At 40.7% G+C, this 26,647-nt stretch overlaps 2 protein-coding genes across 17 annotated transcripts in view; one reads left to right on the forward strand and one right to left on the reverse strand.

Moving 5' to 3' along the window:
• Positions 1-618: 618 nt before the first annotated feature.
• On the forward strand, positions 619-6,916 carry UTS2 (urotensin 2). 3 transcript variants are annotated; one of them, XM_033229369.1, is made up of 4 exons: positions 619-909; positions 3,282-3,415; positions 4,844-4,887; positions 6,646-6,916. In XM_033229369.1, exons 1-4 carry the CDS (start codon positions 785-787, stop codon positions 6,760-6,762), a joined length of 420 nt encoding a protein of 139 aa, XP_033085260.1. In that variant the 5' UTR covers positions 619-784; the 3' UTR covers positions 6,763-6,916. The 3 variants fall into 3 exon arrangements, with proteins under 3 accessions (XP_033085260.1, XP_033085261.1, XP_033085262.1); XM_033229370.1 differs by having other exon boundaries at positions 725-909; positions 3,302-3,415; XM_033229371.1 differs by lacking the exon at positions 619-909 and adding an exon at positions 1,091-1,312 and having other exon boundaries at positions 3,302-3,415.
• A 3,050-nt stretch (positions 6,917-9,966) lies between these two features.
• The window catches only part of PER3 (period circadian regulator 3), a 62,326-nt gene continuing 45,645 nt past the window's right edge, over positions 9,967-26,647 (reverse strand). For 6 of the 14 annotated variants that reach the window (XM_033228522.1, XM_033228517.1, XM_033228521.1 and 3 more), the window contains 5 exons: positions 25,314-25,533; positions 19,534-19,714; positions 18,315-18,465; positions 15,844-15,909; positions 9,967-12,483 (listed from right to left, as the gene is read on the reverse strand). In XM_033228522.1, the coding sequence (XP_033084413.1) occupies positions 12,400-12,483; positions 15,844-15,909; positions 18,315-18,465; positions 19,534-19,714; positions 25,314-25,533 (702 nt within the window). In that variant the 3' untranslated portion in view covers positions 9,967-12,399. The remainder of the gene's footprint in view (positions 12,484-15,843; positions 15,910-18,314; positions 18,466-19,533; positions 19,715-25,313; positions 25,534-26,647) is intronic. The other 8 variants (XM_033228528.1, XM_033228527.1, XM_033228526.1 and 5 more) reach the window with 4 other exon arrangements.

The raw sequence follows: 26,647 nt of genomic DNA on the forward strand, positions 1-26,647 counted from the left end.
TTTTTTTCTTTTTTCTTTTTGAGACAGGATCTCGCTCTGACACTCAGGCTGTAGTGCAGTGGGGTGATCTTGGCTCACTGCAGCCAAGATCTTCCAGGCTAAAGTGATATAGGCATGCACTACCACACCTGGTTAATTTTTATATTTTTGGTAGAGACAGTGTTTCTCTATGTTGCCCAGGCTGGTCTTGAATTCTAAGCTCAAGTAATCCTCCTGCCTCAGCCTCCCGAAGTGCTGAAATTATAGGCTTGAGCCACTGTGCCTGGCCTATCTTTGTAACTTTTGTGTTTAGGTCCACAGAAAGTTTTGAGCAAAGAACTACCGTGATCGGACTTATACAGATGCCTCTGGCATCACTCTGCTGTGCTGAGCCTGTGGCAGGCCCGAAGGCAGACTTCAGGACACTGGTCAGGAGACCTTTCCACCCATCCGGGCTTGGACCAGCCTGGGCAGAGTACAGTTGGGAGTAGAGGGCTCATCTTGGAAATGTTTATCAGCGAGTTTTCTGGTGTAAGTCCTTCCTCCCTCCTTGCTGAATAATCATCAACTTTATGAAGTTATTTCCTTTCTCTGAAGATTCAAGTGCTTGCGGCTTCGCATGAGGCCATGTGTACGTACAGAATTGTCTTGAGCCTTGAGCAATGTTTGCTACGTATTTTAACTTTTCACTGCTTTAAAGGAAATAGCTGGTTTTAAGTTTTAATCCACAGATTGTCATTCTTCAGGGATGGCAGCCCCAAACACAACATGACAACTCGTCTACTCACCCATGAAAGATTAAAAAATGGAAACCAACGTATTTCATCTTATGCTCTGCGTCACTTCTGCTCAGACTCATAAATCCACATCTCTTTGCTTTGGCCACTTCAACTCATATCCAATCCTTTCTTTATTTCATGATTTATTGCTGTAAGTTAGCTCTTTTGCCAGACTTATAAACTCACTGTTCTTCATATAATACCTACTTTGTACACTAGGCAACAAGACAGTTAATTTATTGTCTATGACTTGTTACCTTGAAAAATTACATCAATGCAAAGTGATTGCCTTTTAGCCTCTGTAGCCAATAAATGCATTTTATTTTTTTTTGGAGAGGATGATGTGAGGTCATAGGATCATATATATAATCAGTGAGCAGAATGAGAAGGAGCGAGTTGAAAGTTCTCTAAGACAGAAGCCAAGAAGGAAGACGTCTATCTCGTAGCAATCATGTATAAGCTGGCCTCCTGCTGTTTGCTTTTCATAGGATTCTTAAATCCTCTCTTATCTCTTCCTCTCCTTGACTCCGGGGAAGTATCCCTTCAACTCTCAGGTAAGATTTTTTTTTTCCCTTATGTTAGTCTTGAAAGAGCCTTTACCAGTCTTAAATTCAATGTTAGAGATAAGAATGGGATTCCTGTTCAAAGGAGTCTTGAGTCTTGTTCTATCAATAGTCCCAGCTTTGAAAAGAATATTAAAGGATCCTTAAGGCACATTTTAGATGTAGTAATGGATACAGTTTTTTTTTTTTTCTCTTTCTCTCTCTATAATGTAAAAGGAGAAGAGGAGAATTGCTTGTTTCATGTTACCTCTGTAGTTGAAACTCTTGTTTTGGGTGATATATATTTTTTTCCAATTTAAAAAATTGCATGAAATTTAAAACATCATTACTTTTAGTTTTTACTTTAAACAAACTGGTTGAATGTAGCACTGGTTGTTCTAATTATAGATTAATAGTGGATTTGTTTCACCTTATGTTTAAAAAATCTGATATGTGTTCTATGAAACAAAAATGTTTACTAAAATGTTTTTAAATGACAAACTGGGGAGCTAGGGAGTTCACAGACTTCCGAGTATATTGATCATTTCCTTTTGATTTATGTTAATTCAGTTTAAGTCTGAATTGAGTTAAAGAAATACGTATCAGTCAAGTAGGTTCTCATTTTGCCATTATCTTTCCATTTAAAGAAATGAGAAGGCTAATGCTTAGGGATTAGGTTCCATCAAAAACTTAACTAGATATAATCTTGTCTTTAATCTTGAGTACTTCTAGGCTTTTTTTAAATAAAGAGAGAGAAAAAAAAAACCCTCTTCTAAGCCAAGGATTTTATAGTTTCTAGTCTCTAAAAGTTCATCCCGAGCAGCTTTCTGATGATGGTCAAGCACTGTCATCAGGCACTGTCAACCAACTTCCCGAGTCACTGAGATGATCACTGACTGTCCTCTTAACAGTTCAACACAGGCATTAACTTTACTGAATCTCTCCTATTTACAAAGAAACAGCACACATCTCAAGATGAAATAAAAAATGAAAATATTCAGCTACTACTGTCATCTTAAAAACTTTACAAATAATCTAAGAAACTTAGCTGAAATGAGTGTAGCATCTCACACAAACTCGAAACAAGTGGCAGCTTATCTCAGAATTTGTTCTCATTGATTTCTCCAGAAATGAGCTTTCCTGTCAGCATGTATAGATGATCAAATTTTATAGATTTTTATTAACAGTCTTCAGAAGTGCTGTGAATGTGCTCAGATGCCTTTATGATGATCTGCTCACTGTCCTCCAATCAAGGTTGCAGCTATTTGTAAGCCTGCGGCACGCCGGTGCCACACATGGCCTCCCACCCTGACTCCCACAGCCTCGAATCACAACACAGCAGCAGGTCTGCATTTACCATGCCTCACACGCACTTCATTTAGCACACTCCGGAGTGCCCTTTCCACACACCTTAAGCACACTTACTATGCATTCTATATGCCATCTGGTCGACCACATTTCACATAGGGAACGCCACAATCAAGTTCCTTACTGATGATTTTGAAGCCGATTCTAAGTATAATAATTGTATTGAAATCTTGAAGTTCAGTAAGAGGTGATACCATCTTACTGGATTTATAGGAAGATCATAAACAATCTTCTTTTTCCTCTCCAATTTCACCACCCAAATATCTAAAAGCAAAAAGGCAGTAGGCAGCAGTAGATAAGCAGAAATGAGGGAGAGTCAGACGTTTTGAACCAAAATGGTTTTGAGACAGGCTGGGGCTCAGCCCTCAGCTCTTATTCAAGGCAATCGAGGGGCTTGGCGCATCCCGCGGGTGTCAGATCCACGTCTCCAGGCTTCCCGTTCTGCTGGCTGGCACATGGGCTGGTAGCATTTCCGCCTCTTTTAGAACACCACTGATGACACATCGTGAACTTAGCGTTGGGCATTTTTCTAGTGTTCATCTCCCTGTCTCTGGTACTCTCCAAAGACACGAGGAACAGAAATAACCAACTGAAGCATGAACTGAATTGTAAGTATCTGCTTTTACTCTGTAGCACCTCATGAAGATGCGCGGTTAACTCCGGAGGAGCTAGAAAGAGCTTCCCTTCTGCAGATACTGCCAGAGATGCTGCTGGGTGCAGAAAGAGGGGACAGTCTCAGGAAAGCAGGTAAAATGCTTCTCATGTTTATAGTATGTCTGATTTAACTGCACTGAACTTACCGTCTGTCCTCATCTAGAATAGGTAGAGCCCTATTTTGGAATATAAAGATGAACTATATAAAATAATTACCAATACTCTCCCCTCCCGACCTGTGCAACCTTCTTTCCCCCAGCAGCTCCTTGCACACACCGTGCTCTTTGGTACCTCAGCATTTTGTCTTTCTGTGTGGACTTTTATTTTTGGGGGGTAGGGGTTGGTGGTAATTATTACAGTTTCCAGTGAGTGCAATTTAAAATCCTAGTTTCCCACTTACTGAAGCCTTAATCTTTCTGTACTCCAGTTTCTTAATCTATAATCAGGAATGATTAAGTTTCCACCTCAGAAGGTAACTTGTGAAGAGTCAGTGAGTCAAGGCAAGTAAAATGCTCCTTGAGTCACACAGAAAGTAATTAATCAAATGTGCTTATTCCTCTGTGGCCACATTCCTCCAAGCATGGACACAAATGCTTAGGAAGTTCTAGAAACAAAATTGAGCCTTTTGCTGGGCACAGTGGCTCATGCCTGTAATCCCAGCACTTGGGGAGGCCGAGGTGGACGGATCATTTGAAGTCAGGAGTTTAGGACCAGCCTGGCCAACATGGTGAAACCCCATCTCTACTAAAAATACAAGCATCAGGGCCGGGCGCGGTGGCTCATGCCTGTAATCCCAGCACTTTGGGAGGCTGAGGCGGGTGGATCACGAGGTCAGGAGATCGAGACCATCCTGGTGAACACGGTGAAACCCCGTCTCAACTAAAAATACAAAAAAATTAGCCAGGTGTGGTGGCGGGCGCCTGTAGTCCCAGCTACTCAGGAGGCTGAGGCAGGAGAATGGCATGAACCCGGGAGGCGCCGGAGCTTGCAGTGAGCCGAGATCGCGCCACTGCACTCCAGCCTGGGCGACAGAGTGAGACTCTGTATCAAAACAAACAAAAACAAAACAAAAAAACAAAAAAAATTAGCCAGGTGTGGTGGCGGGCGCCTGTAGTCCCAGCTACTCAGGAGGCTGAGGCAGGAGAACTGCTTGAACCCAGGAAGCAGAGGTTGCAGTGAGCCAAGATCTCACCATTGCACTCCAGCCTGGGCAACAGAGCAAGACTCTGTCTCAAAAAAAAAAAAAAAAAAAATCGAGCCTTTTAGTAGGCGTTAATAGACAGTTCATTTGTTGTATGTTTGATGAGCTACTGCACTGCTAAGTTACTGAGGACAATGCAGTGACTTTTGTGAACTCCAGATAAGAACAGGAGTGCCTGTCTGCATTCAAGAAAAGCTTGCTGCAATGTGGAAAAAGACCAGAAACTAGACACAATTTAGTAATATTATTTTGTATATTTTAAAACAAGCGTACAAGAGAAACAACAGATCTGACGAACTGGCTTCAAAACTGTTTTTCAGACTCGAGTACCAACATTTTTAACCCAAGAGGAAATGTGAGAAAGGTAAGTGACTCTATTTATGACTTGTTTAAAAAGGCGAACATTCTGTACTGATTTTACAGGACTCTGAATTTATGAACTAGAGAAGTGTTCTTGGTGGAAACCACACCTTAAAATAATTGGCCAGCATGGCCAGGCGCGGTGGCTCACGCCTGTGATCCCAGCACTTTGGGAGGCTGAGGCGGGCGGACCACCTGAGGTCAGAAGTTCGAGACCAGCCTGGCCAACATGGTGAAACCCCGTCTCTACTAAAAATACAGAAATTAGCTGGGCTTGAGTGGGGCCTGTAACCCCAGTTACTTGGGAGTCTGAGGCAGGAGAATCGCTTGAACCTGAGAGGCGGAGGTTGCCGTGAGCCGAGATCGCGCCGTCACATTCCAGCCTGGAGGATAAGAGTGAGACTTCGTCTCAAAATAACAATAATAATTGGCCAACATTATTTCAAAGCATTAATTTTTCCGAATTTTGATTGATATAAGATCTGAATGCAACAGGAACCTACCCAGTGCCTGTTTTGGGTAAATCAAGTAAGTTGTGAAAGAATGAAAAAAATAGGTGAGGTCCCTGCTCTCAAGTCTGGCATCCACTTGTGCTCTCATTCGCTATCTAACATGTGGCCCACTGCCAGCAGCCCTGGGAGCGCCTGGAAGCCAGTGAAGGATGCAGAATTTTAGGCCCACCTAGGACCTGTGGAAACAAAATCTGCATCTTAACAAGATCCCCAGGTGATTCACAGGCATGGGAAAGTGTAACGGGCACTGCAGGGTAACACCTAATGGAAGAAGACCATGCTCCAGACATTGACATGAACCATGTGCAGGAGGCCAGGCGCGGTGGCTCACGAGCCTGTCATCCCAGCACGGTGGGAGACCGAGGTAGGTGGATCGCTTGAGACCAACAGTTCAAGACCAGCTTGGGCAACATAGTGAAACCCCGTCTCTACAAAAAATACAAAACCTAGCCGGGCATGGTGGCGTGCACCTGTAATCCCAGCTACTCGGGAGGCTGGTGCAGGAGGATCACTTGAACCCAGGAGGTGGAGGCTGCGGTGAAAGATTGCACCACTTCACTCCAGCCCAGGGAACAGAGCGAGACTCCATCTCAAAAGAATACAATACGATACAATACAACACAACACAACACAACACACACAATACATACAACACACAGAAGACAATAAATGCACAGAATATGTTACTTTTTATTTATTTTTTGAGAGAGGGTCTCACTCTGTTACCCAGGCTGGAGTGCAGTGGCGTGATCTCGGCTCACTGCAACATCCACCTCTCAGGTTCAAGCACTTCTAATGCCTCAGCCTCGTGAGAGTAGCTGGGACTACAGGAGCCTGATACCATACTCAGCTAATTTTTGTAGAGATAGGGTTTCACCATGTTGCCCAGGCTGGTCTCAAACTCCTGGGCTCAAGTGATCTGCCCGCCTCAGCCTCCTCAAGTGCTAGGATTACAGGCGTGAGCCACCCGCCTAGCAACTGACATGATTTAAATAGAAGTCAGTCAATGAGGGTTTAGGAAAATTCAGGACCATCACTGAGCTGAACAGACTGGAAGGACACTCATTAGAGGTGGGGAGGTGGGCACAGGAGCCCCACTGGGCCCGGGACACTCTTGTTACAATTACAATCCAGGGAAAAACGCAAATACTTTTAAGAAATCCAATGTCTTGACTCAAGATTCCTTTTTCTTATAGGAATCTTCATTCATTGGTAACTTATCTGTTTTTTTTTTGTTTGGATTGTTTTAGTTTCAGGATTTCTCTGGACAAGATCCTGACATTTTACTGAGTCATCTTTTGGCCAGAATCAGGAAACCATATAAGAAACGTGAGACTCCTGATTGCTTCTGGAAATACTGTGTCTGAAGTGAAATGAGCATCTATTAGTCAGCTCAGAAACACCCACCTTAGACCACAAAAAATACTACAATAGTTGATTTGAAAACAGCGTGGAGAAAAACTAGGCAAACTACACCCTGTTCATTATTACCTGGAAAATAAATCCTCTATGTTTTGCACATATCATGAGTGGTTATTTTCCCTATAAACGTGTCCTGAAAATTTATAATTATTATTTTCTTCCATTTATCCTTAGACAATTCTTTGAAAATTCAGAAGCAAAGCTAATGAATGAAGAGAAGCAAACACTAAGAAAAAGTCACGCAAGTTAAACTTGTTTAATGACAAATCATTTAAATAAACTACATTATCTTAGCTATGATGGCCTCTCGACCCTTAAAAAAGACAACGTATTACTTAAAAAATAAATCATGGCCAGGCACAGTAGCTCACACCTGTAATCCTAGCCCTTTGGGAAGCTGAAGTGGGTGGATCACTTGAGACCAGGAGTTTGAGATCATCCTGGGCAACATGATGAAACCCTGTCTCTACCAAGGTACACAGATTAGCCGGGCGTGGTGGCGGCGCCTGTAGTCCCAGCTCAGGAGGCTGAGGCACGAGAATCACTTGAATCTTTGGGGCAGAGCTTGCAGTGAGCGGAGATTGCACCACTGCACTCCAGCCTGGGCAACAGAGGAAGACTGTCTGGAACATAAAAAATACAATAAACAGGGAGGCTGAGGCAGGAGAATGGCATAAACCTGGGAGGCGGAGCTTGCAGTGAGCTGAGATCCGGCCACTGCACTCCAGCCTGGGCGACAGAGCGAGACTCCGTCTCAAAAAAAAAAAAAAAAAAAAAAAAAAGCAATAAAATAAGTAAAATAAAACAAAATAAAATAAACAGAAACCAGTATCTTAGCGTGGAAAAGTCTCAAAGTTATGGGTGTCTGAGATGAAGGGTGGGAGCGTCTGATGCTCCTCGGTTTCTGAAGTTCGTGGGGGAAGCTCATGCGCTGAGATCCTTTCTCTCAGCTGACCAAAGTCCTAACACTTGACGATTTTAATCTTTTAACAGTGAAACTTGTATAATCTCAGTTTCTGTAAGCTCAAGGATCACAGTTTCTCACACTGGGAAAAGCACCTTGATGTCTCTTATAGAGAGAAGAAAGCTGAGGCAAGATTTAAGATTGTGGAAGAGCCTGGCTTACAAATTTTTAAAACCTGTGTAAGTACCGACTTCTATTCCGTGAATACATCTGTATAAATGTGGTTTATATATGTATAGAAGATACAGTGTGAACTCCTGAGAGTTCTGTGTGGGTCTCACACAGAACCATGTTTAGGGGAGGCCTGGATGTTTATGAGAAACTCGTTTCTCTCATTGAGCTCTGACATCCCACCACATTCCAGAGGGGTCTGCACCAACCAAACAGCAACACGCAACTGTGTCAATCTTGTCACTGACCATCACAAGTCTCCTAGACAGTACAGGTCTCAGGGAGTTTACCCTAAAGACACCAAGAACTTGGCCAGGCGCGGTGGCGCATGCCTGTAATCCCAGCACTTTGGGAGGCCGAGGCAGGCGGATCACAAGGTCAGGAGATTGAGACCATCCTGGCTGACATGGTGAAACCCCATCTCTACTAAAAATACAAAAACAATTAGCCAGGTGTGGTGGCATGTGCCCTGTAGTCCCAGCTACTCTGGAGGCTGAGGCAGGAGAATGGTGCGAATCCGGGAGGCAGAGCTTGCAGTGAGCAGAGATCACACCACTGCCCTCCAGCCTGGGCAACAGAGCGAGACTCTTAAAAAAAAAAAAAAAAAAGAAAAAAGACATGAATAACAAATCTAAGGGAGAGATGTTTTAAACTGCAATGAATGCACAAGCTCAGAAACATGCTAACATTGGGGATAGCTATGATAATACTGTGGCGTGTCTCTCAGTGTTGAAATTAAATCAGTACTAGTTCCCTGGCACAGAATGTTGACACCATAAAACTGTTCTGTATCAGAGAGAACTTAAAAGCGGAATTCCACTGTAGAATTCTGAAATCCCTACTCATATTAGTGATATCAGGTGATGATTCATACAGACTGGGGCTCTGCCATCAGGTTTCTAGGGTCAGATTCCTACTCCCAGTGCACACCAGCTGTGAGTCTCTGACCAAGTTCTTGACTCCCCTTGCCTCAGTTTATTTCTCTGTAAAATGAGGACAATAACAATGCTTATTTCACAGGGCAGTTGTGAGGATTAAATAATTCATGTCAAGCACTTAGACCAGCACCTGTTATAGTAGTATACACGCAAAGTATACTGAGCCATTTTTCTTCCTGCTTGTTATTATGATTTTTGATACAGAAAAGAAAGGTGCAAATGGTCTGAAAGGTGTAAACTTTAAAAAGCTCTGTTGGCTTCAGGATCTTGTTCCCTATTTTAATTTCTAGATTTTGTTGCTACCAGTTACACAGTCAGATCTTGTACACAGGTTCACCCTACAAAATCTGAGAAATTTTGATAACCGAATTTTATAAATTTGGCATTAGAATAAGTATTAAAAATATGTACATTGAAGTGAGGATTAACCCACTTATGCCAGAGACTGCAAAATTTTTTTTTGTTGTTGAGACGGAGTCTCGCTCTGTCGCCCAGGCTGGAGTGCAGTGGCCAGATCTCAGCTCACTGCAAGCTCCGCCTCCCGGGTTTACGCCATTCTCCTGCCTCAGCCTCCCGAGTAGCTGGGACTACAGGCGCCTGCCACCTCGTCCGGCTAGTTTTTTTTTTTTTTTAGTAGAGACGGGGTTTCACCGTGTTAGCCAGGATGGTCTCGATCTCCTGACCTCGTGATCCGCCCGTCTCGGCCTCCCAAAGTGCTGGGATTACAGGCTTGAGCCACCACGCCCGGCCAAAATTTTTTTTTTTTTTTTTTATGAAAAATCAGACCTTGGTGATGACCCTGAGCAGTAGCATATAAATAACTCCCACAAGTTTAGTGTTCCAATAATGGAACACTAGGTGTAAATGGGCTAAATAAGCCAATACATTTCAAAGTGCCTGCATCTTCATCCTCCACACAGTAGGTGCTCAGACCCACTGGCTAAGGCAAACACTGAATGTGGCTGAGAAAAGCACGGTTAACTAATATGAGGGTCCCTCAATAGATTATAAGAAACAGTTCTAAATGATACAGAAAACACATTTAAAGATCTGTTGACGTAGGGCCGGACAATTTCTCGCGTTTTACATGCACAGAGTTTATTTGTTGTTTTTACTTAAAAAGATACCCAATTGAAATACTAATGATTACAAACAAATTCAGAGTTAATTATAAATTCAGCTGAAACAAAATTTCAGTTCGGATTAAATTTACACTGTGAATTATAATGACGTTTCACTCAATTGCAAAATGATTTCCATTCACACAGCATCTTGTTTTTCACAAATCGTGACCTCTGACCAAAGAAAACACAGCTTTTTGGGTACATTCATGTAAACATTAAAGCCTATAATATACATTTTTATTACAATTTTCAATAGTCATTAATATAAAAAGTTAACAAATCTGAACAACAAAGTTTAAGCTGGGGAGAGCCCCCTCGGGGGGCGGCGGTCAAGCTGCTGAGCCCCCGCTCACCGCCAGCAGCAGGTGCAACCTGTGAGTGCGTGAACGCATCCACCCACAGGAGGAGCGCTCCTCATGTTCTGACAGTTCTGCCACAAGCACCAGTTTCAAATCAAACCTAGTATAACATATACTCCACAAAATGTGTACTAAGGCAAAGAAATAAGTACATTTGGATAATACAAATATCCAGAAACAATGGAAAAGAAAGGCTTCTATTAGAGAACATAAGGCTTAGCATATATGAATGCACAATGATCCTGAGAGCTACAGATACCATTTTTATTTACATTAGCAAAAACTGTATTACTACAGAAGGTCACTGACAGACAATCTACTGGCTGGTTAATTGTTTCAAATTTGATTCTTTATCAAGCAAAAATATCACACAACCTAATCAACACACAAAGGCTTCAGAAATCACTTAACCATCAAGATGGAGCAGACTGTAAGAGCTATTTATAAAACAGGAATATTTGCATGGAACTGCTTAATATTAGAGAATTCCAAGAACTGTCAAAGGCAGCATTTGAAAATAGTTCTGACATCTTAAGATGGAATTACCATCCAGAAAACCAACACTTCGAAAGGAAATCTGAGCTATGGGGATGGTCATCATGGATAAAAAGGTCGATTTTCCTAATCATTACCAGGATGCATTTACAAAAAGCTGTAAAACTTCAAAGGAGAAAGAGTATTTTCCTAAAAAAAAAACCATAAAAAAACAAAAACAAAAAAGGAAGAAAAAAATAAGTTAGTTTGTTGCAAGTTATATAAAGACAAAAGGTTACTTCCAAGTTTAAGAAGGAATCAGGGACTTCTCTAAAGAGCACCAGAGAGTGAGCTGATTTATCAAGTAAACAATCACACTCACTTCTTAAAAGACACTGTGAATTCTGTAGAATTCACTGTAGAATTCTGAAATCCCTACTCCTATTAGTGATATCAGGAGGTGATTCTCTACTACAAACGCCATAGAAGGCAGTGGTTGATGGAGCCTGCAGGGCCCTGTGGGCAAGGACAACTGAGCTCCTGGATGTTTTCTCCTTTGCAGTCCCCACGACACTTACCCCTGTTCAAGGGCAAACAAAAGGCAGTGCCAATCAGACCTGTGGTAAGGCTGGAGTGACCTCTTTTGTATAAATTGATTGGAAAGAAAGAGTTAACGGTTAGTTTTTGGTAAGAATGAACATTTAAACACAAAAGTATATAAGAATGATACTAACTTTTACATTACTTGTAAAACTTTTCACAATCATTATTTTAAAAACAAAAACACTGAAAAGGGCAACAGCACTGGTTGAGTAAGAAGCTCTTTCAACATTACACACGCAAATGCTAATGGAAACTCTCACAAGAATTGGCCCATGGTAAGCGGATCGATTTTTAAGATAAGGCTTTCAGAATTTCACTGGAAGGTGGGAAATCAATAGGAAAGGGATCTACAAGGATGAAGGCCAAATCTCAACCCCCAAAACCTGGTTATCACAGATATGCTAATGGACAATATGTGCTAATGTGTTGTGAGAAAACCGGAATGTTTTATCTTAATTATGGAGGGGAACGCCAGGTTGAATGAAGCCTAAATGAATGTACTGCATTCATGGAAACCATTCTGAAAAGTACACAACCTGTAGGTGGGATTTTTTCAAGCACTCTAAGGGGAAAATGACTTACGTAACAGAACAAAATAAATGAGGCTAAGGTTTGGGGCTCATTCTAGCTCTACTTCTAATTATAATTTACTCTGGGTGACATCTGAAATAAAGATACACATACCTCTTTAGAGGCCATCCAATCTCTTTAGCAGACAATTCAACTACAAAAAGAGCCTAACTGGCCATTTTAATGTATCAGGAACAAAGAGAAGTAAGATTTTGTATACAATGTCTGCTTCGAAAAGATTATGTGTATTAAAAAATCAAGAAGAAAAAATCTTAACATTCAATGATAACTTCAAGGTCATTTAAAAGTCCAGGACTTAAAAAGGTCTGTATGTGTAATGTGTCTTGGAAAGGGTATGAAGGTTCATCCTCACAGTCACTCAACTGCTGTCTTCTGCCAGAGCCTGACTGCAGGATGTGGCCGCACCATCAGCTGAATCCTCATTTTCGCAAGTGACACAGGCCTCCAAAAAAGAACAAAAGCAGGCAAGTTACTTGATGTCAATGTCACCTGAAGTTTTAAAACAGTAAAAAGCTGGTCACAAGTTTCTAACTCCCCAACTTATTCAAGTCTGAAAATACTCATTATAGTTCATTCTTTACTACAACCATTTTTACTTTTTTTTTGAGATAGAGTCTTGCTGTGTTGCCCAGGCTGGATGGAGTGCAGTGGTGCGATCTTGGCTCACTGCAACCTCTGCCTCCTAGGTTCAAGTGATTCTCCTGCCTCAGCCTCCCAAGTAGCTGGGACTACAGGTGCCCGCCACCACACCCAGCTAATTTTTGTTTTTTAGTAGAGATGGGGTTTCACTATGTTGGCCAGGCTGGTCTTGAACCCCTGATCTTGTGATCCACCAGCCTTGGCCTCCCAAAGTGCTGGGATTACAGGTAGTAGCCACTGTGCCCAGTCTCATTCTTTATTATTAAAAGGCAAATGACAAATTGTTTAAATACAGTCATGTGCCACATGACGTTTCAGTCAACAACAGACTGCATATATGATGGTGGTCTTGTAAGATTATCCTACCACATTTTTTACGGTATCTTTTCTATGTTTAGATACACAAGTACCACTGTGTTACAACCACCTACAGTATTCAGGACAGTAACAGCTGTACAGGTTTGTAGCCTAGGATCAAAAGGCTGTCCCATAGAGCCTAGGAGTGACTGTAGCAAGCTGTTCCACCGAGGTTTGTGTGAGTGCACTCTAGGATGCTTGCACAAAACATCTCCATTACTAAGTGGTGCATGGACTGTGCTTTTGTTTAAATTGCTGTGGGCCTCATTTTTCATATACCTGTCTATTTACAACCAGAACAACACTGAAAAAAACAAAGACATTTACAATAACCAGCCCAGCTCCTGCTTTTTGGTAAGACCCTACCCAGCCATTCTTACATGACAGACACTCATTCTTTTCTTTGAAAATGGAGATGGGGAGATTATTCTGAGAAGATGGCAGAGTAGAAGACTAGGACTCTCTCTCCTCACCTAGACAACCTGACTGACAAAATCAGTCCGAGGAAACTATTTGGAACTTGAGTCTATCTGAAGGCCTGCAACTTTCTGGGAAATGCTTAGAGGGTAAGCTGTGGTTGCCTGTGGTCAATTTCAGCTTGAAGCACAGCAGCAACTACCCATCCCTGACCCTGGGCAAGGCACGTGTTCCTGGAGTACCTTGCACACAGCTTGTGGGAGTCAGAGTGGGCAATAAGGACCCTGTCTTCCAACAATCAGAAAATAAGAATAAACCCTGGGAAAGGGGAGAATCAGGTTTCCAGAATTACGTTATTAGATTCAAATGTCTAGTTTTCAAACAAACAAAAAAAATCATTAAAGCATACAAAGAAATGCCAAAGTACAGCCCCAGCTTGTCCAACCCCCCGCTGCCCATGAGCCACATGTGGCCCAGGATGGCTCTGAATGTGGCCCAACACAAATTCGTAAACTTTCTTAAAACATTATGAAGTTTTTTTTGGTGATTTCTTATTTTTTAGCTCATCAACTGTTGTTAGTGTTGGTATATTTTATGTGTGGCCCAAGACAATTCTTCTTCTTACAATGTAGCCCAGGGAAGCCAAAAGATTGGACACCCCTGGTATAGCCCATTCAAAGGGAAAACATAAACCAAAAGGAAAAGTCTCTGAGAAAGATCAGATAAAAGAATTGCGAGACAAAGATTTTAAAACCACTGAAAGATGATCAAAGAACTGGTAGGGCACAGTGGCTCATGCCTGTAATCCCACCACTTTGGAAGGCTGAGGCAGGTGGATGGCTTGAGCCGAGGAGTTCAAGACCAGCCTGGGCAACATAGTGAGGTCCCAGCTCTACAAAAAAAAAATTAGTTAGCCATGGTGGTATACACTTGTAGTCCCAACTACTCAAGAGGATCACTTGAGACCAGGAGGTAGATGCTGCAGTGAGCCATGATCATGCCACTGCACTCCAGCCTGGGTGACAAAGTGAGACTGTCTTAAAAAAAAAAAAAAGAAAAAGAAAAAGCTGGGTGTGGTGGCTTATACCTATAATCGCAGCACCTCGGGTGGCTGAGGCAGGTGGACTGCTTGAGCTCAAGAGTTCAAGACCAGGCTGGGCAACGTGGCAAAATCCCATCTCTACAAAAATTAAAAATGTGCTGGGCATGGGTGCTAGCTACTCGGGAGGCTGAGGTGGGAGGATTGTTTGAGCCCAGGAGACTGAGGCTGCAGTGAGCCATGATCATGCCACTGCACTCCAGCCTGGGTGACAGAGTGAGACCTTGTCTAAAAAAAAAAAAGAAAGAAAAAGGTATGGAGAAAAATCAAGAAAACAATGTACAAACAATGTAAATATCAATGAAGAGACAGAAAACCTAAAAAGAAGCCAGAAAGAAATTCCGTAAATAAAAAGTACAAAACTGAAATGGAAACTTCACTAGAGGGATTCAAAAGCAGATTTGAGCAGGCAGAAGAAAGAATACATGTATGAAGACCGGACAACAGCAACTATCAAGTCTGATGAACAGAAAGAAAAAAGACTGAAGAAAAGTCAACAGACCTGGAGGACGTGGGAAACAAGTGGACTAACATAAGCACTACGGGGGCCCCAGAGGAAGAAAAAGAGAAAGAGACAGAAAGATTATTCAAAAAAAGAATGGCTGAAAACTCCCCAGGTTTGATGAAAAACATGAATGTAAACATCCAAGAGGGTAAATGAACTCCAATTAGGATGTACTCAGAACTTGGAGATCCACACTGTAATTAAATACCGTGAAGTCAAAGACAAAGACAATCTTAAAAGCAGCAAGGGAGGCTGGGTGCAGTGGCTCACGCCTGTAATCCCAGCACTTTGGGAGGCCGACGCGGGCAGATCACGATGTCAGGAGATCGAGACCATGCTGGCGAACACGGTGAAACCCCGTCTCTACTGAAAATACAAACAAATTAGCTGGGCGTGGTGGCAGGCACCTGTAGTCCCAGCTTCTAGGGAGGCTGAGGCAGGAGAATGGCGTTAACCCGGAAGGCAGCGGAGCTTGCAGTGAGTGGAGATTGTGCCACTGCACTCCAGCCTGGGAGACAGAGCGAGACTCTGTCTCAAAAAAAAAAAAAAAAAAAAAAAAAAGCAAGGGAGAAGCAACTCACACATGCAGGAGATTCTCAGTAAGATTATCAGCAGGTATCTCATCAGAAACTGTGGAGTTCAGAGGGCAGTGTCCCAGTGTATTCAAAGTACTTAAAGAAAAAAACCTGTCAACTAAGAAATCCTTTGCCTGGCCAAAAGTAAGGGAGAAGTGAAGACATTCCCAGACGAACAAAAGCCAGGGAGTTTGATACCACTAGACCTACCATCCTAGGAATGCTATCAGAAGTCCTGCAGGGTTGAAATGAACGCACATGGACAGTACCTTGAAGCTGTATGAAGAAATAAAGATCTCAGTGAAGGTAAGTATTATGATTGCAACAACGATGTGTAATTCCACTTTTTGTTTTCTACATGATTTAAGAAACTAACACATTCAAAGAAAACTAGTAGTCTATAAAATCCAGTATTATTTTAGCTTTGATTTGTAATCCCATATTTTGCTTTCTATATAATTTAATAAATGCATAAAAATAATTATGTCTTTGGAAACACAATGTATAAAAACCTAATTTTATAACTTCAGTAATTGAAGGAAGATGGAGATGGAGCTCTATAGAAGCAGAGTTTTTGTAGGAGGTTATCAAAGTTAAGCTGGTATAAATTCAAATTGGAGTGATATGTTAGAATGCTAAATGTAATCCCCACGGTTATCACAAAGAAAATAGTTACACAATATACACAACAGGAAATGAGCAGGGCATTACATTTCACTTCAAAAAACGAACTAAACACAAAATATGACAGTAATGCAGGAAATGAGGGAAAAAAGTCTTTAAGGCACACAGAAAACAAATAGCAAAATGACACAAGTAAGTCCTTCTTTACCCGTAATTACTTTAAATGTAAATGGGCTAAATTCTCCAAACAAAAGACAGAGATTGACTGAACAGATTTTGAAAAGCACTATTCAGATATATGCTGTCTACTCACTTCAGATGTAGACACAAATAGGTTGAAAGTGAAAGGATGTAAAAAGTTACTACATGCAAATAGTAACCAAGAGAGTAGGTGTGTGTAAAAGTCACACCAAGACAAATAATGTATGATTCCACTCATATGAGGTGTGCAGAGTAGTCAAATTCATATGGCTCTTGCCTGTAATCCCAGCACTTTGGGAGGCTGAGGCAGGCAGATCATTTGAGGTCAGGAGTTTGAGACCAGCCTGGCCAACAAGGTGAAACCCCATCTCTACAACAATTAGCTGGGCGTGGTGGTGTGCGCCTGCAATCCCAGCTACTCCGGAGGCTGAGGCAGGAGAATGACTTGAACCCAGGAGGCAGAGGTTGCAGTGAGCCAAGATCACGCCACTGCACTCCAGCCTGGGCAAGAGAGCAAGACTTTGTCTCAAAAAAAAAAAAAAAAAAAAAAAAGAAAAAGAAAAAAGAGAAAAGAGAAAAGAGAAAGAAGACCAGTGATCGCAAAGGGTTGGAGAAGGAGGAACGGGGAAATTATTGTTTAATGGGTATAGCGTTTCAGTTTTGCAAAATGAAGAAAGTTCTGGAGATGGATGGTGGTGATGCTGCATAATGTGAAGATATTTAATATTCTTGAATTATATACTTAAAAACAGTTCAGAAGGTAAATTTCACGTTATGTGTATTATACCACAATTAAAAGTGTTAATTTTTAAAAGTGGGTAGTAGGATTTCATTGTCTTGCTTACTTCACAAGCCTTAATATATTTTTTAAAACACCTAACTTTACTCTTTTTTTAAAGTATTTTTACACACACACACAAACACACACAAATTATTTGTCTTTTTTGAGACTGGCTGGAATGCAGTGGTGAGATCATAGCTCACTGTAGCTTCAGTTTCCCTGGCTCAAGCAATCTTCCTGCCTCAACCTCCTGAGTAGTTGGGACTATAGGTGCACGGCACCACACCTGGCTAATTTTTTTGATTTTTATTAGAGACGCGTTTGGCTATGTTGCCCAGCGTGGTCTCCAACTCCTGGTCTCCAATTGGACTCCCGAAGTGCTGGGATTATAGACGTGAGCCACTGGACTAGGCCTACTTGCTTTTGTTTTTAACTTGACCCTTCAGCCTCCCATATCTTGATACTTGTGGGAATAAAGATCTCATTACTAGTACAACCATCACTACCATTACCACAGCTGCCACCAACACTGGTTGGGACCACTGGTAAATCAAAGCTTTACTGTTCAGGCTATTCACAAAAAAATCTCACTGAGAAGAACTCATAACAGCAAAAAGACACTTAGGTCCCATTAAAGTTTCTGCTTGATATGAATACTACCTCTGGTGTGAATCTTACATCTTTTTTTTTTTTTTTTTTTTAACTCTTTTCAAACATGCAGACATATTTGAAATACGTAACAAATCACCTATCAAATGCAGTCAATTACACATCAAAGCAGGTGTTTTCACTCTTTATTGTCCCCTAACATTCCAATTGGTAGAAGAAAAAACCACCTGGAGGCAAAAAGACCTGTGTTCAAAATCCAATGAACTGCATGGCCTTGTATTAATTATTTAACATGCGTATACCTTACTTCTTGCTTATCGGTAAAGAGAGAATAATAATACCTACCATAGAGGTCAACTGTGTGGATTAACGTTTTCAGTGGGATCATGCAAGAGCATGACCTATATTAAAACCACTACCTGGCCAAAATACATGAGTATATGACAACCATTATTGTTGTGCTTACTTGAATGTCGATTTCTTGAGGGACAGTCTGGCTTTGAATCCAATTATACACCTTGGCCAGCTCCTCTTTTTGCCCATGAGAAAACTGGGGCTGCTGCTGCCTCATAGTTTCTAACTTTTCTAGGTCTTCTTTTAGTACAACTTCTTTAACCCTGAAAACAAACAAACAGAATCATAATAGTCCTGAATAAGACACAGGGTTTTTTTCATGTCATGTAAGAACAGCACTTCTTTTTGGCTGGTAACACACCTTACACTTTCTAATACATGAGGCATACATTAAAAAAAAAAAAAACTAGATCATTTCCTTGTCAAGTTGGTAAAGGCTTTTTTCTTGGTGGAAAATATCTATATGATGTTTTAATGAGGTGTATGGAAGAAAGAGATTTCCCTTAACTTTTTTCTTTTAGAATAAGGCAAAAAAAATCAAGAGTCTAAAACAAAAAAGTTCTTGTACTTGTGTGCCATCTTGGAAAGCACCGACTTTGTTTCCTTGTCTCATGATGTGTAAGATCTGTTTAGTCTGGATCTGAATATAGGTGATACTATCACTGCCATCCTTATTTTAAGAAATCATTCATCACTTGACTTCAAATGAATAAATTTGAAAATACATTTCTCAAAAGGAATTTATAAAACATTCAATAATTATTTTGTCTTTAAAAATACATTAAGAAACCATAGGCCAGGTGCAGTGACTCACGCCTGTAATCCCAGCACTTTGGGAGGCCAAGGTGGGCAGATCACCTGAGGCCAGGAGTTCAAGATCAACCCGGCCAACATGAGGAAATCCCATCTCTACTAAAAATACAAAAAGTAGCTGGGTGTGGTGGTGCATACCTGTAATCCCAACTACTTGGGAGGCTGAGGCAGGAGAATCTTGAACCTGGGAGGCGGAGGTTGTAGTGAGCTGAGATGGCACCATGGCACTCCAGCCTCCAGAGTGAGACTCTGTCACAAACCAACCAACCAACCAACCAACCAACTCCGTCTCTACTAAAAATACAAAAATTAGCCAGGTGTGGTGGTGCACACCTGTAATCCCAGCTACTAGGGAGGCAGAGGCAGAAGAATCTCTTGAACCCAGGAGGTGGAGGTTGCAGTGAGCCAAGATTGCTGAACTGCACTCCAGCTTGGGTGACAAAGAGAGACTCTGTCTCAAAAAAGGAAAAAAGAAACCACAAAAATAAAAAAGTGGGTCTTCTAAAGTGCTTTCTTACCTCTCAGGTACCTGATATGTCATGAGAACACACTCAGGTGTCTGCCGTATCATTCTCCAGATGGACTCTTCAGCGACATTAGGAAATGTTTCTTTTTTCTGTACATCCTGAGATTGCTGCTCATTTTGGGTGATTTTAGAATAAACACTACTAGTAAAGTATATACTGCTGTCGCTGCTTCCTGTCAAAAATCAACAACAAATAATTAGAAAAGACCTGTCTGACTGATTTGCCAAACTGGCTCTCATTCTTTAAAGACTCTTGCCTTGGACAGTCCTCCTCCTCAGCCAGTCCAACCATTATTTCCGGGAAAGTTCCTCTTCCCTGTGAACAGCCTCCTGGTTCTTTGGTCTTCCTGAGATCTTTTTTTCCATTCTTAATGAGCTATCACTCTCAAGGTTACATACACTGCCCTTTATCATCACCCATAACTGTTCCATCTCCAAAATCATTAACATCTCAGCTGCACTTTCTCATTGGCTTGTTCAATTATTTCAACTATAAATGTGTTAACAGTGTGTTAGTCTTCCTGTAGTTCCTTCATTATTCAGCCTGGAGTCCTCAGTTAATCATTCAGTAACACACCTTGCAATACCTTAGACTTATTTTTCCCTCTGACTTTTCATAACTGTCAAAATGCCAACTCCAATAAAGCCAATTATTGACTTTGTTCTTACCTAAACCCAAGTAGCCAAATACGTAGAGAAAGTCACATACAACAGGGTACAGTGTTTCTACAATAAAAAAACTCATCATCACCAACCTCAAATGCACCATTAAAATGCTACAGTTCTCTGGTCATGCACTAACCTACCCCCAGCAATGACTATTTTCAACCTCTCTATTTCCTCCTCAATCTCACCTATTTTATAAGGAAAAAAGGCATCAGAAAGCAAATTAATCATCTTTATGATACCAAACATACACAATTAATGATATATGTACCCCCTCCTCACCTTCCTCCTCTCACAACAGAGAAACTGTTCATCCCAAGGACCATCCCTTTATGGCTGCTATGAAGCCTTATGGATCATTCCTTTCCTAGCTTGCATTTGACCCTTCTAGATCCTTCTTACTGACTTTGAAGGAATTAAAAATACCAAACAATTTGTCTAATTTTTTAAAAAAAGTGTGTATATAAAAAAGTAATAAAAACATTTTCTTCATTAAAAAATATCTTTAGGTTGGGCGTGGTGGCTCACACCTGTAATCCTGGCACTCTGGGAGGCCAAGATGAGAGGACTGCTTGAGGCCAGGAGTTTGAAACCAGCCTGGGCAACACAATGAGGTTCCATTTCCATAAAAATAAAAAATTAGCTGAGTGTGGTGGTACGTGCTGGTAGTCCCAGCTACTCAGGAGGCTGAGGTTGGAGGATTGCTTGAGCCCAGGAGTTTGAGGCTACAGTGAGCTATGATTGCATCAGTGCACTCTAGCCTGGGTAACAGAGTGAGATCTTGTGTCAAAACAACAACAACAAAACACCCACACAAAACAACTTTAAGAGGTTATTACTGATTAAAGCAAAAATAATAACAGTGTTATTGTGGGTTTTTTTACACATTAAAATGTATGACAAAAATAGCACAAAAGACAAGGAGGACATGGAAGTACTCTGTCTTAAGGTTCTAATAAATAAAGTGATAGAATAGGTATAATATTTGAAGGTAAACTGTGATAAGTAAAAGATGTGCACTATAAAACCTAGAGCCGGCTGGGCGCGGTGGCTCACACCTGTAATGCCAGCACTTTGGGAGGCCGAGGCGGGCGGATCGCCTGAGGTCAGGAGTTTCAGACTAGCTTGGCCAACATGGTGAAACCCCATCTCTACTAAAAATACAAAAAAATTAGCCAGACGTGGTGGCGCACGCCTGTAGTACGGGCTACTTGGGAGGCTGAGGCAGAAGAATTGCTTGAACCCGGGAGGTGGAGGGTGTAGTGAGCCGAGATGGCACCACTGTACTCCAGCCTGGGCAACAGAGTCTCAAAGAAAAAAATAAGATAAAATAAAAATGTAAAAAAAGTAAATCCTAGAACAAAAACTTAAAAAAAAAAAAAAAAAAAGGTATGCTTGAGAAGCCAACACACAACCCAAAAGGAGGAGAGTAGGAGGAAAAAAAGAAAGGGCAGATGAGACAAACAGAAAATTAGTAGCAAGATGAAAGATTTAACTTAAACCTAACCATATCAACATTCACATTAAAGGTAAATAGTCTAAGCAAGCATTGCAGTTAAAAGGCTGAGACTGTCACATGAATAAAAATACCCAACTATATGGTGATTATAAGACTTACTTTAAATATAAAGACACAGATAAGTTAAAAGTAAAAAGATGGAAAAAATTTACCATGTAAATGCTAATCAAAATAAAGCTGGACTGGATACACTGATATCAGACAAAGCAGACTTCAAAGCAAGACATATTTCAGGATAAAGAGAGCAATTCATCAAGAGAATATAATAACCTTAAGTGTATATGCACTAATAAAAGAGCTTCAAAATACATAAAGCAAAAACTCACTGCACTATAAGAAAAAATAGAGAAATTCACATTTATAGCTGGACATATAAGACCTGTATCATAATAACTTATAAAACTGATAGAAAATTATAACAGAAAGTTGGATCAACGTTATCAACCAACTTGATCTAATTTACATTTAATGAACACATGACTCAACAACAGCAGAAAGCATATTCTTTTCAAATGCACATGAAACATTTATCAAGATGGACCAAATTCCAGATCAATGTCTCAGTCAATTTAAAAAATACAAAACAATGTTCTCTGACTGCATTTAAATTAGCAACAAAATAAAAATATCTAAAAAAGAAAAATCTCCAAATATTAGGAAATTAAGCCTTTCTAAATAACTGAAAGATCAAATAAGAAAATACAAGTGAAATTAGAAATATTTTAGACTGGCCAGGCACAGTGACATATGCCTGCAGTTCCAGCTACTCAGGAAGCTGAGGCCAGAGGATTGTTAAGCCCAGGAGTTTGAGAGTGCAGTGAGCTGGGATCATGCCACTGCACTCCAGCCTGGGCAACAGAGTGAGACCTTGGTTCAAAAAAAAAAAAAAAAAACTACTGAAGCTGCATGAAAATAAAAATACAACATACCAAAATTTGAGGGATGCAATGGTTAGAGCACTCAATAGCATTAAATGTTTTTCTTGGGGGGAAAAAAAATCTCAGTTCAAAGACCCAACAAGCTTCTACCTTAAGAAATAAGAATAAAACAAAAAATCCAAAGTAAAGAGAAAAGAAATAATAAAAATTAGAGCATAGGCTGGATGCAGTGGTTCACGCCTGTAATCCCAGCACTTTGGAAGGCCAAGGCGGGCGAATCATGAGATCAGGAGTTCAAGACCAGCCTGGCCAACATGGTGAAACCCTGTCTCTACTAAAAATGCAAAAAATCAGCCGGGTGTGGTGGCAGGTGCCTGTAATCCCAGCTACTCCGGAGGTTAAGGCAGGAGAATCGCTTGATCCTGGGAGGTGGAGGCTGCAGTGAGCCGAGATCATGCCACTGCACTCCAGCCTGGGCGACAGTGCGAGACTCCGTCTCAGGAAAAAAAAAAAATAGAGTATAAATCAATAAAATAAAAAAACCAAAAAGCAATAGGCAAAAAACCCCCAATGAGATCAAAAGTTCTTTGAAAAGTTATTAAAATTGATATAGAGTCAGACTGAATGGGAAAATATTAATACCGGCAATAAGAGGGGTGCATTACCATACAACCTATCGACATTACCAGGAAAAGGGAGTATTTAAAACTTTATGCCAACACATTCAACAAATTACATAAAACAGATACATTTCTTAAAAGATACAAATTGCCAAAGATCACGAAGAAACTGATAACCTGATTAGACCCTATCTATTAAAGAATTTAAATTTGTTATTAAAATCCTTCTTACCAAGAAAACTCCAGGCCCAGAAAGATTCACAGGTAAATTCCACCAAACATACAAAGAAGAAATAATAGCAGTTCGGCACAAACTCTTCCAGAAAACAGAATAGCAAAGAATAGTTCCTAGCTCATTTTTTGAAGCTAGAATTACTCTGATACCAAAACCAGACAAAGACATTACAAGTAAAGAAAGCGAATGGACCAATAGTCTGCACAGAGATGCAATAATGTGTAACAAAACATTAGGAAGATAATCCAACAATACATAAAAAAGGACAAAAGAGCATGACCAAATGCAAGGTTAATTTATTATCAGAAAACTGATGTACTTCACCATATTAATAGAATAAGGGAGGAAAACCACATGATTATCTCAACAGATGCAGAAAAGGCAACTCAGCAGACTAGCAGCAACAGAAGGGAACTTCCTCAATCTTTTAAGGGCATTCAAGGAAAACTTATGTTTAACATCATAGTTAAGGTGAAACACTGAGTGCTTTCCCCTTAAGACTGTGAACCAGGGAAGTGTCTATTTTCCTATTTCTATTAAACACTTCACTGTGGGTCCTAGCCAGTTCAACGAGGCAAGACAAATAAATAAAGACATACAGACAGAAAAAAAGAAGTAAGATTATATTTGCAGATAATAAAGACTATGTAGAAAAGTCCTGCAGAATCTACAAGAGCTACTAAAACTAATAAATGAGTTTAGCAAGACTGCAGAATACGAGTTAAAAACACACAATTTGATTACATTTCTACATGCTAACAACAAACAACTGCAACTTGAAAATTTTAAATGCCATTTACAGTAGCATCAACAATTATAAAATCCTTAGAGATAAATTTAGCAAAACATGTGTAAGAATTGTAGGCTGAAAACTATAAAACACGGCTGAGAATAATTAAAGACCTACATAGAGAAATTGTCTTGTGGATCAAAATACTCAGTATCATTAGGAAGATAATTATTCACAAATTGATCATCCACAGATTCAACACAATTTCAATCAAAACACCAGAAGACTTTTTTGTAGAAACTGAGAAATGGAATCTATAATTTATATGGACAAAGGACCTAGAATATGCAAAATCATTTTGAAAAGAAGAATTAAGTTGAAGGACTTACTTCACCAGACTTCAAGACTTACTTGAAAGTTACATTACTCAAGAGTGTGGTATTGGCCTAAAGCTAGCCATACAGATCAGTGGAACAGAAAAGAGAGTACAGAAATAGACCCACACATATATGGTCAAGTTATTTACAACAAAGTCGTCATGGCAATTTAATGGGGGAAAGATTAATCCTTTGAACAAACAGGACAGGAACAATTAGATATCCCAATGTAAAGAAAGTATATTGACCCTCATACCATACACAAAAATTAACTCAAAATGGATCACAGATCTAAGCTATAAATGCTATTAAGGGTGCGTCTCAACAGCATCATGCTAACTGAAAGAATCCTAATACGAAAGATGGCATGCTGTCTGATTCTATACATAAATCACAAGAAAAGCAAAACTAAAGTGACAGCAAACCAGTGGCTGCCAGGAGACCAAGGGTCAGGGCAGAGATGGACTAGTGAGGTTCACGGAACTTTTTGGGGTGACAGAAATGTTCTATATGGTGATTATGGTAGTGCTTACACTAAGGTACACATCTGTCAGAATTGTTTGTACCCCTAAAATTGGTGAATTTTATTGTGCATAAATATACCCCAATATACCTGACAAAAAGAAAAAAGGAAAAAGAAAAAAACCTTGTACCTCCACATCAGTGCCTGGAGTACACAGTGAGAGCTTATCACATAGTGAATGCCTGGCAATGGAGTTTGAAACATTGGTTGTCCTGATCCACTACCTGATGCTGCAGAACCAGTTCCGGATGGAGATTCGCTGGGAGGTGACCCTGTGGACAGAACACTGGCAGTAGGATGGGATGGAGTCCCGCTGGGAGGCGATCCCATGGACAGTGTCCTGGCAGTAGGATGGGATGGATTCTCCCTGGGAGGTGACCCCGTGGACAGTGCACCGGTAGTGGCAGGACTGCTCTCACTGCCACTGTTGCCTGTAACACACTGCTAGAAAGTAAGGGCAATGAAAAGACACTTTAATCTTCTTATCACAAAATACAGTAGAGTCCTCCTTTATTCATGGTTTTGTTTTCTGTAGTTTGTTACCTGTGGTCAACCGAGGTCCAAAAATAGTAAATGGAAAATTCCAGAAATAAACAGTTCGTAAGTTTAAAATTGTGAGCCATTCTGGTAGTGTCATAACATTTTGAGCTGTCTCATTGTTTCCAGCCTGTGATAAGAATCATCCCTTTATTTTGTGCCTCCACACTGTATGTGCTACCCACTTGTTAGTCGCTCAGTAGCCGTCTTGGCTGTCAGATCTACTGTGGTGGTATCGTAGCGCTTGTGTTCAAGTAACACGTATTTTACATAATAATGGCCCCAAAGTGCAAGAGGAGTGATGCCAGCAATTGGGATACGCCAAAGAGAAGTCATAAAGTGCTTCATTTAAGTGAAAAGGTGAAAGTCCTCAAGAAGGAAAGGAAAAACCATGTGCTGAGAGTGCTACAATTTTAGGCAAGAATGAATCTTCTGGCCGGGCGTGGTGGCTCAAGCCTGTAATCCCAGCACTTTGGGAGGCCGAGAGGGGCAGATCACGAGGTCAGGAGATTGAGACCATCCTGGCTAACACGGTGAAACCCTATCTCTACTAAAAAATACAAAAAACTAGCTGGGCGAGGTGGCGGGCGCCTGTAGTCCAGCTACTCGGGAGGCTGAGGCAGGAGAATGGCGTAAACCCGGGAGGCGGAGCTTGCAGTGAGCCGAGATCATGCCACTGCACTCCAGCCTGGGCGACACAGCAAGACTCCGTCTCAAAAAAAAAAAAAAAAAAAAAAAAGAAGCTTCTATCCGTGAAACTGTGATGAGTAGATTTTATAACTGTTCTATGTTATTAGTTACTGCTGTTAATCTCTTACTGTTCTTAATTGATAAATTAAACTTTACCATAGGTATGTACAGTATGTATAGGAAAAAAACATACTGTATATACGGTTCAGAACTATTCACAGTTTCCAGCATCCACCAGGGGTTTGAAACATATCCCCTGGGTAAGGGAGACTACTGTAACTGGAAGATCTTCAACTTCATATGTTAAACAGAATAAAATTTACATATATAA

Source organism: Trachypithecus francoisi, unplaced genomic scaffold (genome assembly GCF_009764315.1).
Source record: "Trachypithecus francoisi isolate TF-2019V2 unplaced genomic scaffold, Tfra_2.0 Lachesis_group12, whole genome shotgun sequence".
Lineage (NCBI taxonomy): Eukaryota > Metazoa > Chordata > Mammalia > Primates > Cercopithecidae > Trachypithecus > Trachypithecus francoisi.